The 16,656-nt window shown below is 42.1% G+C and overlaps 1 protein-coding gene across 3 annotated transcripts in view; it reads left to right on the top strand.

Annotated features, from left to right (window-relative positions):
* The first annotated feature begins 740 nt into the window (after window positions 1-740).
* The window catches only part of SOS1 (SOS Ras/Rac guanine nucleotide exchange factor 1), a 150,961-nt gene continuing 135,045 nt past the window's right edge, over window positions 741-16,656 (top strand). Inside the window, exon 1 of one of the 3 annotated variants that reach the window (XR_003967886.1) lies at window positions 741-903. Coding sequence is in view for 2 of the 3 variants with exons in the window: in XM_030311248.1 (XP_030167108.1) it covers window positions 817-903 (87 nt within the window). In the remaining variant the exon portion in view is untranslated. The remainder of the gene's footprint in view (window positions 904-16,656) is intronic. The other 2 variants (XM_030311248.1, XM_030311249.1) reach the window with 2 other exon arrangements.

Below are 16,656 nucleotides of genomic sequence, written 5' to 3' on the forward strand. Positions count from 1 at the left end.
CAACCACACAATGGGGGCCGCTTCCCCGTAGCTCGCACCCCACCCGGAAGGCCCGGGTTCGACTTCTTGGGGCCCTTTCGCTCCTCCCCTGCAGTCCTCCGGGGCGCCCTTCCTCGCTCGCGCTTCCCTCCTCCTTCGCTGGGGAGCAGGAAAACCCGGAGCGAACCGGCCCTGCTCGGCAGCGCATGCTCAGTAGCCAGCAGGTTCAGTTCGCTAGTAGGAAGCTCGAGCGCTACACCGGCGTCGGCGGCGGCCGCGGCGGCACCTCCGGGCAGCCAGAGCCTCCAACGACGACCTCGGGCCTTTCCCCTCCCCCGCTACCCCCCGGCCCCGCTCCGCCTCGGGCAGCTAGCGTTTCGGGGTCGCCGCTGCGCGGAGCGGGCTCCGCGGCCGGAGCGTCCCTCCGCACGCCCTCCCCCAGCCGCCGGCTCCGCCGCGGGGCCAGGCCGGGCTCGGGAGCGTAGCCCCGGCGGGCGGCGGCCGCGGCGGAGGGCAGCCCGGGGCGGCGCCGGCGGGCCGGGAAGGGGTGGGGGGGGGGGCCCGGCCCCTGGGCGGTGGTGCGGGATGCCGCCGCCGCCGCCTCCGGGCTGCGTTCGCTCTCCGCGGCTGGTGCCCGTGTCGGGTGGGTGGCCGGGCGCGAGCCTCGCCCCTCAGCCCCCTCTCCAGGGCTAGCCCGGCCGCGCGGCGCCCCGAGGGGGCCGGGCCGTCCGGTGGGGCCGCGGCCCTGTTCGGTGCTGCGAGCTCGCCCTCTCGCGGCTCCCCGGCCCGGCCGCCGCCGCCGCCCCTCTCCCCGCCCAGAGGCGCCCCGGGGGCACCATGCAGGCGCAGCAGCTGCCGTACGAGTTTTTCAGCGAGGAGAACGCACCCAAGTGGCGGGGGCTGCTGGTGCCGGCGCTGAAAAAGGTGAGGAGCGCGCGGGACCCCCGCTTCCCGGCTTGCAGCCCCCTCTAGGGCGCGGGGCCGGGGCGGTGGAAGGGCTGGGGAGGCGGGGCGCGCGCAAGGCCGTCTTTCTTCCCGGTCTCGCCGCCTCCCAGAAAGGACCGCGCACGCTGAGAGGTTCCCCCACACTCGCTGGCTCCGTGTTGACATTCACCCGGTGTGTGGGAAGGCCGCGGCAAGCCAGGCAGAGTTTGTCCGAATAAAACAGCCTCCCGAGAGGTTAATGTCCTGTCCCTGATTCCGAGACGAGAGTTGGAGGAGGCTCAGTTTTCAGTGGAGGTCACAGCAGGCCACTTTTCCGCCTTCTCGGTCTTACCCTGGAGCTGCTGTCAGCCTCCGGTTTTAGGTGTCCAGTATGCTGGTTTTAGTGGGCTCAAGAATGCTCTAGCCATAATGCTTGCTCTAAGTAATTGCAGAGCTCGCTTGCCAGCGGGAACACGGCCTGCTTTGCTCGCCCTCTGTAATCGCTCTTCATTCCCCTGAATTCCCCCACTCCTCCGATTCACAGGGGCGGATGCACATGCCACTTTTGTTGTTGTTGTTTAGAGTCTTGATACTATCTTTCGGGCTGCTGATTGAAATTTTTAACCTTTCTGTGTGTCTTCAGCTTTGCCACCTTGTTATCTAAAGTTGTATGCTCCATGATCTTTGCTTTTAAATGTTTTAGTAGTATTAGGAAATGTTGCTACATTTTAAAAGCTTCTAAAGCAACATTGTGAGTTAGTAAATACATTACAACACTAGAAACTGTGTTTGAAGATAAAAACAATCCGTATTTTTTGTTTCCCTTTTACCTTTTCTGTGGAGATTGCTTTAGTCTCCGAGTGTTTCTGAAGTCCAATTTGTTGTTGCTCAAAGAACGTTTTATGTTATTAAAATATATTTTAGCTCCTACTGAGAGTTGAGATTATGATGTACCTTTTGTTCTGAACACGTATACTTTGAAAAAAACTGTGTCTTAAAAGGTGCCTGATGTTTCCCAAAGGCCAGCAACTTTTACTTTCCCTTTTGCCCTCCTCCCCCTCCTTGGAGACTTACAGTGGAAACTATTTAGTGTGTTAGCAGAATTTGCTCATTTTTTTCAGGTGTAAGTTACTGACTTTTTCCCTTAAGTGACATCAAACGTCTCCGTGATACTGTTTTCTAAGAAAACCAAAGAGATGCCATCTTCCTTACATACCTTATTCATTAGAAACTCCATCAGGGCTCTCTTTTTACTTTTGCTTTACCTGCAAGCTTGGCGTCTTAGCTTATAATAGGGGAGTAGGAGGTCTCAGTCGTGTCCGAAGCCTGGTCCTGGCAGAGGTGGGAGTGGAGTGGGGAGGAGACCAAAAAATTGTTGCAAACATACAGAAGAACTCAAAACACCATCAGTTTGGGGCTGTTTTGCTTAAGAGCAAACAACTCCTGTTCCAGGGAACCATCAAGATACTCTGTCAGTTGTGAGGGTACTGTGAAGTGGTGGAAAGAGCATTCCAAGAGTTGGCCGACCAGGTCTGACTCTGCCACCCTGGTGCCCCTTGCTGAAATCTGTCTACAGAAGCATTTTGTTTGGCCGGCACCCTGTTGTTTTACTTTTAATGTAATTAGTTGCCACTATTTAAAAGTGGGAGATGTTAAAATCCGAATTTTCAGCTTTTCTTGAAGAATAGGAGGGCCTTTCCCCATTGGGCAAGACAATAAACTGCTGGAGCTGAGTAAATGGCTTCCTTCTTTAGACTGGACATGTATCTCCCATTTGCCAAGGTCCCCTCAGTCCTCTTTGCTTATTTGCAAAAACAGCCTTAACCATACGCAGAGATCCCCTTGCAGGACACAAGTGATGGGAGGAGGTGGAAACATACACAATCTAGCCGATAGGTTCTGCTAATTCTCATTTAAGGTAGCCACTGGTGATGATTCTGCTCCACCTAAGATGAGGTTGAGAATACAATTTCATATCTGGAGGTACTCTTGGGAGCTCAGAACCTGCATTTGCACCTGCCTGCTCTCCTTATCTTGAACTCTTCCTTTAGACTTAATGCACTATTGCAGATGTGCCCAACTTGAGCTCTTTTACCTGAGGCTCTGTTGTCATGTTATTCTCTTCCCCTGGACTGCCCTTTGCCTGGCCTAACACTACTCCTCCTTCTGGACTCACTTGACCTCAGGTGTTTTCTCAAATCCTCAGGGCTGAGTTGGATAGTCTTCATTTTCTTTTAGCACTGAAGCCTAGCACTTAATAATGAATTGTAAGTTCCTATTCACTTGTCTGCCCCATCCCACAACTAGATTAGATGGTCCTTGAGAACAGGAATGATATTTTACCCTCATTTTATTCTTCATGCATACAGTGCCTGACACCTAGTAGGAACTTCCGTTGCTTGAATGAATGGGTGGCGGAATACCCAAACTACGTCATCTGTCTCCTCCTTCACTGACCATTAAAAAAAATTCCTCTTGACGGCTTTATTGTTGTTTATTTGGTTAAAAACTTTGGAGTCGTCTCGGACTTCTCTCTCTTACATTACTGCCCAAACCCAGCATGGCCTGTAGGTTTGTTCCCTTTGACACATTCTTCTAATCTGTTCTCTCCTACTCTTGAGTCCTCTTTCCTTTTCTTTTTTTTTTTTTTTTTAACGTTTATTTATTTTTGAGACAGAGAGACAGAGCATGAACGGGGGAGGGGCAGAGAGAGAGGGAGACACAGAATTGTAAGCAGGCTCCAGGCTCTGAGCCATCAGCCCAGAGCCCAACGCAGGGCTCGAACTCACCTGTGATAGCACCTTAACTAGTTTACTGCGTCTCACCTTTCCTGTATCTATTTTTCAAATTTCAGAAGTTCTAGTACACGTCGGAATACGTTGCACTCTTGCTCAGAACTAGCGGTATCTTTTGAGGGCACAGGATGCGCCGCACGGTCATTAGCAGAGAATTGATGGTGATCAGTGATCTGGCTTCATCCTGCTTTCCTGGCTGGATTGCCCACCATGGTCTTTCATATTCTTTATGCTTCAGCCAGACTGGACTACTACTTTTCCTGAATATGCCCAGAGTGTCCCACTACCTCTCTCAGTCTAAGTCCTATCTTGTCTATTGCACAAATATATCATGCTTACTACAGACCAAGCATTGCCCTCGGCACTAAGAATAAAAAGGTATGACATCATCCAGAAACGACTAAGTCAGAGCACAGTGGGAAGCGGCAGAGGATGAGTTTGGATAGGAAACTGGTTTCGAGAGAAGTTTTTTAAATGTTAAGCTAAGGAGTTTGAATTTTATCTTGAGGGGATGAAAGTCATTGAGGAATGGGGGAGTAACATCAGATTGGAATTTTAGAAAATTCACTTTGGCCAGAGAATAGAAAATGGATTGGAGAAGAATGAGACCTGAGGTAAGGAGAAAAGTTAGAAGGCTAGTTTAATAGTCCAGTCAAGAGATACTATGCATTTGAATTAAGGATGCATTTGAACTCGGTTGGAAACTTAGGGATGGATTTTGAGAGATGTTTAAAGGTAGAATTGACAGGACCCAGTCACTCCCTCAGTGAGTAGGGCAAGTGGTAAGAGAGCAGGAAGAGTCCCTAAGTTCTGGTTTGTGTGCTTTTTGTCAGAACAGAGAATGGAGGAGAAGAAGCCGTTGTGATGGAGAGAGTGGCGTAAAGAGATGAGTTTTAGACACGTTGATTTAAAAGTCCTTTCAGCTTATCCAGGTGGACTTGTCAAGCTGGCAGTTGTCAGTGGTATCTGCCACCGCAAATTTGGAACTTCCAGGGGTGGAGGTAAAGCCTTAAGAATAAATGAAGCCTCGGAGGCGCCTGGGTGGCTCAGTCGGTTGAGCGTCTGACTTCAGCTCAGGTCATGATCACGTGGTTTGTGAGTTCGAGACCCACATCAGGCTCTGTGCTGACAGCTCAGAGCCTGGAGCCTGCTTCAGATTTTGTGTCTCCCTCTCTCTGCCCCTCCCCTGCTCGTGCTCTCTCTCTCTCTCTCAAAGAATGAATAAACGTCTCTCTCTCAAAGAATAAACGTTAAAAAAAAAAAGAATAGATGAAGTCTTTATCCATACAAAGACTTATACAAGGATTCTGTTCATGACAGTTCTCTTCAGCAAAAAAAGAGGAAACAATCCAAATGTCCATTAACAGGTGAAAGAATAAACAAATTGTGAAATAGCCATACATTGGAATACTACTGGGTAATAAAAAGGAATGAATTATTGATACACATGACAATATGATTGAATCTCAAAAATAGTTCAGCTGAATGAAAGAAACCAGGTCAAAAAAAGAGTATATACTGTATAATTCTATTATATATATAAAATTCTAGAAATTGCAAACTTATCTACAACGACGAGGAGCAAGTGAGTGGTGGTTTTAGGGGGAGGCTTTTATGTTCATTTGTTGATTGTGCTGATAATTTCACGGATATATACATACATTAAAATTTAGCAGATTTACAACTCAGATATGTGCAATTTGTTGAATGTCAGTTGTACATCAGTGAAGGTGTTAAAAGTAGATAAAGCCACTTACTGAAAATTAGAGAGGTAAGACTGAAGTAGGGCTGTCATTAGACCTGGTTGGGGAGGGAGAGGAGTGGGCAATAGTGTGTAGGAGAAGAGCAGGGGAAGGAGTGATTCAAAGGGATGAAGAAGGAAGAAGTTGGAGGGGCGCCTGGGGGGCTCAGTCGGTTAAGTGTCAGACTTTTGGCTTCGGCTCAGGTCATGATCTCACAGTTCATGGGATCGAACCCCACATCACGCTCTGTGCTGACAATGTGAAGCCTGCTTGTCCCCTTCTCTCTGCCCATCCCCTGCTCACTCTCTATCCCTCTCTCTCTCTCTCTCTCTCTCAAAATAAACACTTTAAAACAAAACAAAAAAACCCCTATGTTTAAAAAAATCAAAGAAAGAAGGAGTTGGAGTAGAGACTCCTCAGTCCTGGGCCTTGTGGTTTTGTTTTTCTCTTCTGGACCTGAGGCTTCTGCCAAAATTATTTCTCTGTTGGATCTTTGGTCAGGCCAAGAGACATCAGATCTTGATCCCCCTCTTCGTATTTATTGTACGTCTTGTACCTGGCATTATTCATTCCAGGTGTTGGTTGAGATAGGAAGTATAACCCAGAGCCTGGAACAAACTGGGTCCCAGTGATCAATACAGGGTCTACTCAGTGAATGTACATACAGCAAGCTGAAGAAAGGAGGTCCAGACTTCTAAATTAAATGTTTCACGGGGCTCCTGGCTGGCTCAGTGAGTATTATGCTACCTTGATCTCAGGGTTGGGAGTTCAAGCCCCATGTAGGTTGTAGAGATTACTTAAAAACAAAACCTTAAATCTAAAATCTTAATTAATTAAATGTTTCACTATAAAGCTGCTTAGAGTGAAGGTCTTCCAGAAGCCATCCACACAGTTTTCCACTTATCCGAGAAATACTTCTTTTCTAAATGCACAAAATCAGTGTTGGTATGTTTTGTTGGCGTTTATACTGATTAACTGATATCTGCAACTTTGTATATATCATTATTTAATGCTGAACTTTATAACTAGGGCATAGGAAGTAAACTATTAGAATTTGAAGGGGAAATATAAAAAGAAGGAAGGAGTCAGGTAAAAAGTATGAGACCCTAGTGTCTGCGAAGCCGAGAAAGTAAGGAGCTGCAAGAAGAGTCGTTAAGTGCGTCAGACTATGGATAAGTGAGGTAAGGTGCTTGAAAATGTTAGATTTGACAGCTAAGGGGTCACTTCCGTCCGAGCGGTTTCAGTGTGGATAGATGACTGAAGAACATGGAAAGACAATAGCAAGGTAGCAAGGACAGATGACTTCCGCGCCCCCCCCCCCCCCCCCGCCACTCTCCAGATTACTATGGTTTTTTTTTTTTTTTCAGAAGCTTGGAAATGAAAAGAGATACTGCTGTGGCAAGAAGGGGATTCAAGCTTGGGGAGGTTTTTTATTTGAAGGTGACGGAAACTTGTATATGTTAGGAGTCTCTGGGGCAGGAGCTGGTAGAGAGTGCTGGTGAAGATACTGAACAATGAGGAGATGAGTAGCCCGGGAACACAAGTAATGGGATTTGTCTTGAACTGTTTGCCAGGTACTATTTTAAGTACTCACATGTGTTTTCTAATTCTCATTGGATTACTCTTATTGCCTCCATTTTACAAGAGAGAAAACTGAGGTTTAGAAAGAATAATTTGGTTAGAGAGTCTGCAGTTTTAAATACTATGATATACTACCTCTAGCAGGGCATCTTTGATGGCATCTTTTTTCCTGAGATGGGAGGGAAAGAGACAAATAAGGGTTTGTAGGTTGGGCAGCAGGGAGTTCACGTTAGGTATCCTCTATTTTCTTAACGAAATGAATAGCAAGATTCTTTACATAGAGCGAGGAAAGAGAAATGAGTAAGGAGTTTAAGAAGCATGGTGAAATTTTGAAATTGCTGTTTTGGAGCGTGGAGAAGGGGCCAACCAGTGAATCAGAAAGAACTTGCTGAGCAGTGCAGAGTGTGAAGACCATAAATTTGGAGGCACATTCATTGGTCTGGTGGTTGTGAGATTTCCTCCAGCAGCACTCATCGGTTCAGGTGAATGGACACAGAAGGAGAGTTGATTGCAGGTGGCTGCAGTAGAGACTAAGAGGATAGCAATATTTCAGGTGATAGAAAGTAAAGCTGTAAGATGGGTTATGGGGGGATAAATGAAGACTCCATGGATTAGAAATCTTTGATGAGGGGCGCCTGGGTGGCGCAGTCGGTTAAGCGTCCGACTTCAGCCAGGTCACGATCTCGCGGTCCGTGAGTTCGAGCCCCGCGTCAGGCTCTGGGCTGATGGCTCGGAGCCTGGAGCCTGTTTCTGATTCTGTGTCTCCCTCTCTCTCTGCCCCTCCCCCGTTCATGCTCTGTCTCTCTCTGTCCCAAAAATAAATAAACATTGAAAAAAAAAATTAAAAAAAAAAAAAAAGAAATCTTTGATGAGTTGGAGGAGGAGGGTAGTGAGAGCAGACAGGGGATTATGATTGGAGATCATCATAATAATTTAGGGTTTTAAGATTCCAGAAATGAAAGAAATAAGACAATTGGGAGCTCTGGAGTTAGTGTATTGAATGATGGATTGGTGTATTACATATATGGGTGATGATGAAGTCCGCAAGGATTATGGCACATGTCATAGTGGAAAGGAAGGCTGTAATCCAGCCATGGCAGTGAGATCCAGAAATCACAGCAGTGAGGATGCTTCAACCAAATAATAAAAGTGGCAACTACTCCCTGTTCCCCATAATGTATTTTGTATCACAGCTTTGGGTAGAATAGGAAAAAACGTTGCACTTCATTTTAGAGTGTTTTTGTCTTGTGATTAAGTTGTTTTTTTTTTTTTTTTTTTTTTACCCAATGTTTTATTATGGGAAGTTTCAAATATGCAAAAAAGTTGAAAGAATTATTCATTAAAACACCTGTGTACCCATCACCTAGATTCTGTAATTTACATTTACTATGTTCGTTTTATCGCATGCCTATCCATCCCTGCCTCCCTCCATCCACCAATCCATCTTATGTTTTGATGCATTTCAAAGTAAGTGGCAGACATCAGTACATTTTACCTCCAAACATTGCAACATGCATGTCATTAACTAGAGTTCAGTATTTGTTTACAGTTCTTTTTGGTTTTTAGGTAAAATTTATGTGCAGTGGAATACACAAATGTTAATTGTACCATTTAATGAGTTTTGACAAACAAATACAACTCAAACCTCTATGAAGATAACAAACATTACTATCACTCCTGAAATTTACCTCCTGTGCCTTCTCAGTCAATCCCTGTAACCATTGTTCTGATCTTTTATCATCCTACCATAGATTATAATCTTATAATTCTTATTAGAATTCTTATAATTCTATTCTAGAACATCATATGAATAGAGTCATATAGTATATAATTTTTGTAAGGCTTTGAGGTTGTGTTTCTTAGGAATTCAGTTCTTTTTTCCATCAGAGGACTATGTCAGAGTTTGTTTGTCAAGTGGCTGGCTACCTAGGAGGTTTCCAGTTTAGGGCTATTATACATAAAGCTTCCATGAATGTTCTTATTATACAAGTCTTTTTGTAGGCCTATGTTTTCATTTCTCTTGTGTAAATATTAAGAGAAATGGCTCATAGAGTGTTTAGTCTTATAAGAAACTGCCAGACCTTTTCTCAAATTGGTTGTACCTTTAATATTCCCGCAACAATGTATGAGAGTTCCAGTTGTGCCACATCTTTGCCAGTATTTGTTGTTATTAGTCTTTAATTTTAGTCACTGTGGTGGGTGTGTAGTGGTTCTCACTGTGGTTTCAATTTGCATTATCCCGGTGACTAGTGATATTGAACACTTTCTCATGTTCTTATTGGCCATTTTGTATCTTTCTTCGGGCAGTGTCTGCATAAATCTGTTGCCCATTTTAAATTTTGCGTTCTTTTTAGTATTGCATTGTAAGAGTTGTTTATATATCATGGGTAACTGCTCTTTATCAGAAAAATGTTTTATGAATATTTTCTTCCAGCCTGTGGCTTGTCTATTCATTCTCCTAATGGTGTTTTTTGATGAACAGACTTTTTAATATTGATGGAGTCAAACTTATTAGTTTGTGTTTTTTTTTAAGGTTATTGCTCTCTGTATTTAAGAACCTCTTGCCTGCCACCAAGCCGTGAAGATGCTCTCCTAATGCTGTGTTCTAAAAACTTTATAGAAAAGTTTTTACAGGGGCGCCTGGGTGGCGCAGTCGGTTAAGCGTCCGACTTCAGCCAGGTCACGATCTTGTGGTCCGTGAGTTCGAGCCCCGCGTCAGGCTCTGGGCTGATGGCTCAGAGCCTGGAGCCTGTTTCCGATTCTGTGTCTCCCTCTCTCTCTGCCCCTCCCCCATTCATGCTCTGTCTCTCTCTGTCCCAAAAAAAATAAATAAACGTTGAAAAAAAAATTTTTTTAAATCTGTGGTCCATTTCAGATTAATTATTGTGTATAATGTAAAGTGGGAATTGAGATTCATTTTTTATGCTGATATCTAGTTATTTCAGAAGTATATGTTGAAATATAGGTGTCTGGGTGGCTCAGACGGTTGAGTGTCCAATTTTGGCTCAGGTCATGATCTCGTGATTCATGAATTCAATACCTGCGTCAGGCTCTGTGCTGACAGCTTGGAGCCTGGAGCCTGCTTCAGATTCTGTGTCTCCCACTTTCTCTCTGCTCTTCCCCACTCGTGCTTTGTCTCTCCCTCAAAAGTAAACATAAAAAAAATTATATGTTGAGATTTCTCTTTCCCTGTTGACTGTGATGTTTTTATGAAAATTAAATAAGTATTATATATATTTATGTAAATATATATACAAACATCTCCATTCTACCCCACTGATCTGTTTATCTTTACACCAGTACCACACTATTGGTTACTGTAGATTTATACTGAGTCTTGAAGTTAGGTAGTATAAGTCCTCCAATTTTTGTTTTTCTTTTAAAATCTTGTTTTAGCATTTCTAGATTTGGATTTCACTATAAATTTTGAACCAGCTGTCAATTTCTACCAAAAAATCTTGCTGAGATTTTGATTGTGATTGCATTGAATCTATAGATCACTAGGGAGAATTTGTATCTTAACAATATTAAATCTTTGGGCCTGTGAACATGGTGTATCTCTCCATTTATTTAGACTTATTAATTTCTGTCAGCAACACTTTGTAGTTTTCAGTGTAAAAGCCTTACATATCTTTGGTTGAGTTTAACCCTAAATACTTTGTTTTTTAATTTTATTGTAAATCGTTTTAGAATTTTATTTTCTAATTGTCACAAATATGCAAACATAAAGCTGCTTTTTATATATTGGACTTGTATCCTTTGATTTTGCTGGTAGTTGCAGATTCCACAGAATTTTCTACATTATTATGTCATGTGCTACTACAGATAGTCCGATATTTATTTTTCTTGCCTTATTTTACTGACTAGGTCCTCCATTAACTGTTAAATGAAAGTAGTGAGAGTGGTCATCTGTTTCTATGGCTGAGTTTTACAGCAGAGGAAATGGGTCCTTAGGCAGACTCCTCAAGATCTTATAACTAATAAGGAATAGAATCAGGATTTGAACCTGAATCTGTCTGGCTTCAAAGACCACTCTTTGTACTGTACTGTATTGCTTCCTTTGAGTAGGCAGTATAATATAGTACAGTAGTGTTTTCATTGTCTTGCACCTTAGATTTTAGGGAAGAAGTACCTTAGGATAGAGGAGGTTGAATGAAGCTTCGAAACCTTTTGCTTTAAGCTGAGAAGCTCGGCCCTTTTACATATTAGGGCTCTGCATAAGATTACATTTGAAAAAATGGTTCTGCTGCATAAAAAAGTAAGACTTTTAAAGGCACTAGTTAATGGAAAACCAGTATAGACCATAGAGGAATGGGCTGAGAAATGTCTTGGTGGCATTAGGTAGCTTGGAGACCGTCCTGTGTACTTCTTTTCGGGAGTGACAGGAGTGATGTTTTAAGTAGCAGTGGGAGTTAACCAGGTGAGGATGAGGAGGAAGTGTGTTCAAAGATTTGTGGTGGCTTGGAGTCCATGAGGAGCTGAGCATTTTAGAAATTCTGAGTAGCTGGGAGTCTGAAGCGTGGGGCCAGATCTTGTGAGCAGTGGGGAAGGCCAGTTAGGGTGGGATAATGGTGGTTTTGACTAGGGCAATAGCTGTGGGCATACAGAAAAGTGGATAGATTTTTAGATGTAAAAGTAGATTGATGATTGAATGACAGAGTAGTAAGAGAGGAGTAAAAACTGATTCCTATGTTTCTGGCTTAAGGGTCAAAGTGGTAGTGGGATGAAAGAGGAAATACTGGGGGAGGAGCACGTTAGGAGGAGAACTAAGAAGGCTCCAGTTCTCTGGGAATGAGAGGATGTGAGAGAATTATGATGGGAGGGATTTACACTTTGGGGGAGGGGAGGAGCCAAGTATGGCAAGCATGGAAAGTGTCTTTGTTGGACTGCTCTCAGGAATGAAGGCTCTGACAATGTCTTTCAAAGTACATTTCAAATACCATTTTCTCCACAAAGGCTTTCTACTGCAACCCCATCCCCTAAGTAGAATGTATCTCTTAATTTACTTAGTGCTTTATATGTCAGTTTTAGTACTTAATGATAGTCTGTCCTTCAAAGTTTTATCTGTGGCTTCTCTTTCTCTATACTGGGAGTTCCTTGAAGGTAAGAATAGGGTCCTACTCACCTTTATATTCCCTATAATGCTTAACATATTTCTCACATATAGCAAGCAGGTGCTCAGGACCTTTGTTGAATTGCATGTGGTTCTGAGCCCGTCCCCTCAAGAATATACTACTAATGAGCTTGTTGGGTGTTAGCTGAGATCTTCAACTTCAAAAGGCATTGGAATTGCCATGTTCAGTGTATTCCATTTTAGCACATAGGTAAGCAAATACTATATTTTAGAAATAACTCATTTTAAATGGCTAGATTTTTTTTTTTTTAGGTTTATTTTTGAGAGTGGGGGTGAGAGAGAGAGCACGTGTGCACGAGCAGGGGAGGGGCAGAGAGAGAGGAGACAGAGAAGCCTAAGCAGGCTCCACACGCTGACAACACAGAGCTCCTTGTGGGGCCCAAACTCACAAACCATGAGATCATGACCTGAACAAAATCAAGAGTCAGGCACTCAACTGACTGAGCCACCCAGGCACCCCTTAAATGGCTAGTTTTTTAAAAAGTGTGCAATGCAAGGGAGAAGCAGATGCCAAGGTGGGGTTGGGTATACAAGAAATGTATTAACAGTGCTTGTGAGAGAAAATGGGGAAGGAGTCAAGGAGAGTCTTGAGACTGTAAGGCAAGTCTGACTCCCAAGTGAAGGAGAGAGGTAAGGGAGGAAGGAACTTGGGGTGAAAGTGTCTTACACTACAGTGCAGTTCTAAGGAAAGTTCACCCAGGCCTCAGGAAGTTCTTGAGTGAAAGTTGGGGTCACAGGAATTCCTCATCCCCCAGGAAGAGGCCTGGCTTAGTATGCGTGCCGTGCTCGGTCCTTGACGGGGGGCAGCCTGGGAGAAGCAGAGCCTCTGCACAAACACAGTGATGGATTTCATAGTGCAGCAGCTGGAGTCTGAGGTCTGAGAGACTCATTCTCAGAGCCAGCCAGGGTCACCTCTGAGGCTATCGATGGCCTGATTCAGGATAATACGGTTACAGACTTCCTCCACTGAAAGTGGATAATTTGTCCTCCCAAATCCCTTATGCTTTCAAAAAAGATATCTTAGGTTGAGTTCTGAAAGTCAGAAGTTCATTATTGCTGATATTAACAGTGCACAGTTTGCTTTAGTAGTTACCAAATAAAGTTTGCCTTTCATATTCAAGTTTATTTCATAATTAACCCTTTGATGTACAAAACCCACAAACAAAGCAGTAAAGGCAAAAGAAAACAATGCAAACGATACCCATGTTATTACTACGTGAGCTAGTGAACTCGGAGCACTTCGGCACTACCTTGAGTAGTCCAGCTCTCTGGCCATGAAGGTGACTACTTGTTGATTTTCCTTTCCAGGCTGGGCTATCTTGGAGGCAGACAAACACAAATCAGTAAAGGAATTCCTCATGAAGTCTGGTAACTTAATTTCTGGTACCATAAATTCTGGGAACTTCCCATTGGAGTTGGGGATAGGAGTATACATAGGTGAAAAGTAATTTGAAGTTTTGGTTTTATGGACTCTGAATTACTTAGATATTATTTTTAAAATAGATACTTTAAAAGTGTAATGGGCACCTGGGTGGCTCAGTCGGTTAAGCATCTGACTCTTGATTTCAGCTCAGGTCGTGATCTCACAGTTTGTGAGATCGAGCCCTGCTTTGTGCTTTGCGCGCGGAGCCTGCTTGGGATTCTTTCTCTCCCCCTCTCTCTGCCTCTACTCTGCATGCTTGCTCTCTCTGAAAACAAACAAACTAAAAAAAAGTGTAACAGGAATATGATTTCAAAAAAGTTTCTTTAATGTTGCTTTCATGCTGATTTTGGCTGGTTTGGTTTTATTTGCTAAATTTATTGAGCTCTTATTGTATGGTAAGCATTATGGATATGCAAGTAAAAATAAAACAATTGTTTTTATGAAACTTGTATCTGGTGATAAAAAAAAAAAGTCTATAGTCTGCCCATATATGTTAAAGTATCCCCTTTTCAAATGGGATTAATCTTAGTATATAGAAGTTTGTTTCAGGGTTCAGAATAAATCAATAACAAATAGGTCTTGAGATTAAAAGAAAAGTTGAATTTTTCATTAACCAGAGACTTTTTGTAATAAGCTAATAATTCCAGTTATTTTATAATGCCTGAAATGAACTTTTCTATATAGACAAGACTAATTTTCTATAATCTAAGCCACTTGCAAGTAAATTGATTTCTATATATGGCCAAATAATTTATAATGGAATGCACTTGGGGCACCTGGGTGACTGAGTCTGACTTCAGGTCATGATCTTGCAGTTTGTGGGTTTGAGCCCCATGTCTGGCCCTGTGCTGACAGCTCAGAGCCTGGAGCCTACTTTGGATTCTGTGTCTCCCTCTCTCTCTGGCCTCCCCTGCTCATGCTCTCTCAAAAATGAAAAAATGTTAAAAAAAAATTATAATGGAATGTACTTACTGGTAATTACACTTACACCCGTTTTGTTTAAGGATTTCGGTAAGATTCTGATTTCTGTACATATATTTAATAACTTTTTTCTCTTAATTTTATATATAACATAAAATTAATCATTTTAACTGTTTTTAAGTGTATAATCCAGTGCCAATAAATATATTCACAGTATTGTGCAACCATTACCACTATATTTCCAAAAATTTTTCATCACCTCAAACAGAAACTCTGTGCAAATTAAGCAATAATTCTCCACTTCCCCCTCTTTTAGCCCCTGGTAACCTCTAATCTACTTTTTGTTTCTGTGAATTTGCCTATTCTAGATATTTCATGTAAGTGGAATCATACAACATTTGTCCTTTTGTGTCTGACTTATTTCACTTAGTATAATGTCTTCAAGGTTCATTTATATTGTAGCATGCGTCAGAATTTCATTTTTTCTTAAAGCTGACTAATATTCCATTGTATGTATATACCACAGCTTGTTTATCCATTCATCTGTTGATGGACACTTGGGTTGCTTCTGCCTTTTTGCTATTGTGAACAATGCTCCAGTGAACTTTAGTATACAGGTATTTGAGTCCATGTTCTCAGTTTTTTTGGGTACATACCTAGACATGGAATTGCTGGGTTGTTTGGCAATGCTACGTTTATCTTTTTGAGGAGCTGCCGTACTGTTTTCCATAGCAGCCATTGTATATTTCCACTAGTAATACACAAAGGTTCTAATTTCTCCACATCCTCACCAATATTCATTTTTTGTTAAAAATTGCCATCCTAACTTGTTGGGATGAGCACTGGGTGTTGTATGTAAGTGATGAATCACTGGCTTTTACTCCTGAAACCAATACTACATTGCATGTTAACTAATTTGAATTTAAATAAATTTAAAATAACGATTGCCATCCTAGTTGGTGTGACATGATATCTCATTGTGCTTTTGGTTTGTATTTCCCTAGTGACTAATGATACTGAGCATTTTCTCCTGCACTTGTTGGCCATTTCTATATCTTTATAGAAAATGCCTATTCAAGTCTATTGCCCATTTTTAAAATTAGGTTGTTTATATTTTTGTTAAGTTTTTGTAAATAATTATATATGTTCTTGGTATTAGACTCATTCAAACCCAACCAAACGTGTCTTAGTTTCTTGATAATGTCCTTTGCACAAAAATTAATTTTGATAAAGTTCAGTTTATCTCTTTTTTCTTTCCTTGTTCCTGTTTTAATGTCATATCTAAGAATCCTTTGCCAAATCCAATGTCATGAAAATTTACCCCTAAGTTTTATTCTAGGGATTTTATGGTTTTAGCACTTATATTTAGGTCATTGATCTAAATTTTCTATGTGGTGTAAGTTAAGTGTCATTTACACTTAGCATAACGCTCCTGAGGTCCATCCATGTTGTAGCAGATGGCAAGATTTCACTCTTTTTTTTTAATGGCTAAATAGTATTCCATTGTATATATCATAATTTCTTTATCCATCCATATGTGGACACTTAGTTTGTTTCCATATCTTGGCTAATATAACTAAAGCTGCAGTGAACATGGTGGTACATACAACTTTTTGAGCTAGTGTTTTTGTTTTGTTTTCTTTGGATAAATACCCAGAAGTGGAATTGTTGGATCATTTGGTAGTTCTATTTTTAATTTTTGAGGAACTTCCATACTGTTTTCCATAGTGGCCACACCAGTGTACATTCTCACCAACAGTGCTTATGAGTTCCCTTTTCTCCACATCCTTGCAAACATTTGTTTCTTATCTTTTTATTTTTTTGATTTTTAATTTTAATTTTTAAAGATTTTATTTTTAAGTAATCTCTACAATGTGCGGCTTGAACTTACAACCCTGAAATCAAGAGTCACATGGTCTACTGACTGAGCCAGCCAGGCGCCCCTCTTGTCTTTTTAATAGTAGCCATTCTGACAGGTGTGAAATGGTATCACATTTTGATTTGAGTTGCACTTTCATGATAATTAATGTTGTTGAGCATCTTTTCACGTACCCATTGGCTATTGGTATGTCTTTGGAAAAGTGTCTATTTAGGTCTTCTGCCCTTAAATTTTTTTTTTTTTGGTGGGGGAGGCTGTTGAGTTGTATGGGTTCTTTA

The sequence above is a fragment of the Lynx canadensis genome, chromosome A3, assembly GCF_007474595.2.
Source record: "Lynx canadensis isolate LIC74 chromosome A3, mLynCan4.pri.v2, whole genome shotgun sequence".
Lineage (NCBI taxonomy): Eukaryota > Metazoa > Chordata > Mammalia > Carnivora > Felidae > Lynx > Lynx canadensis.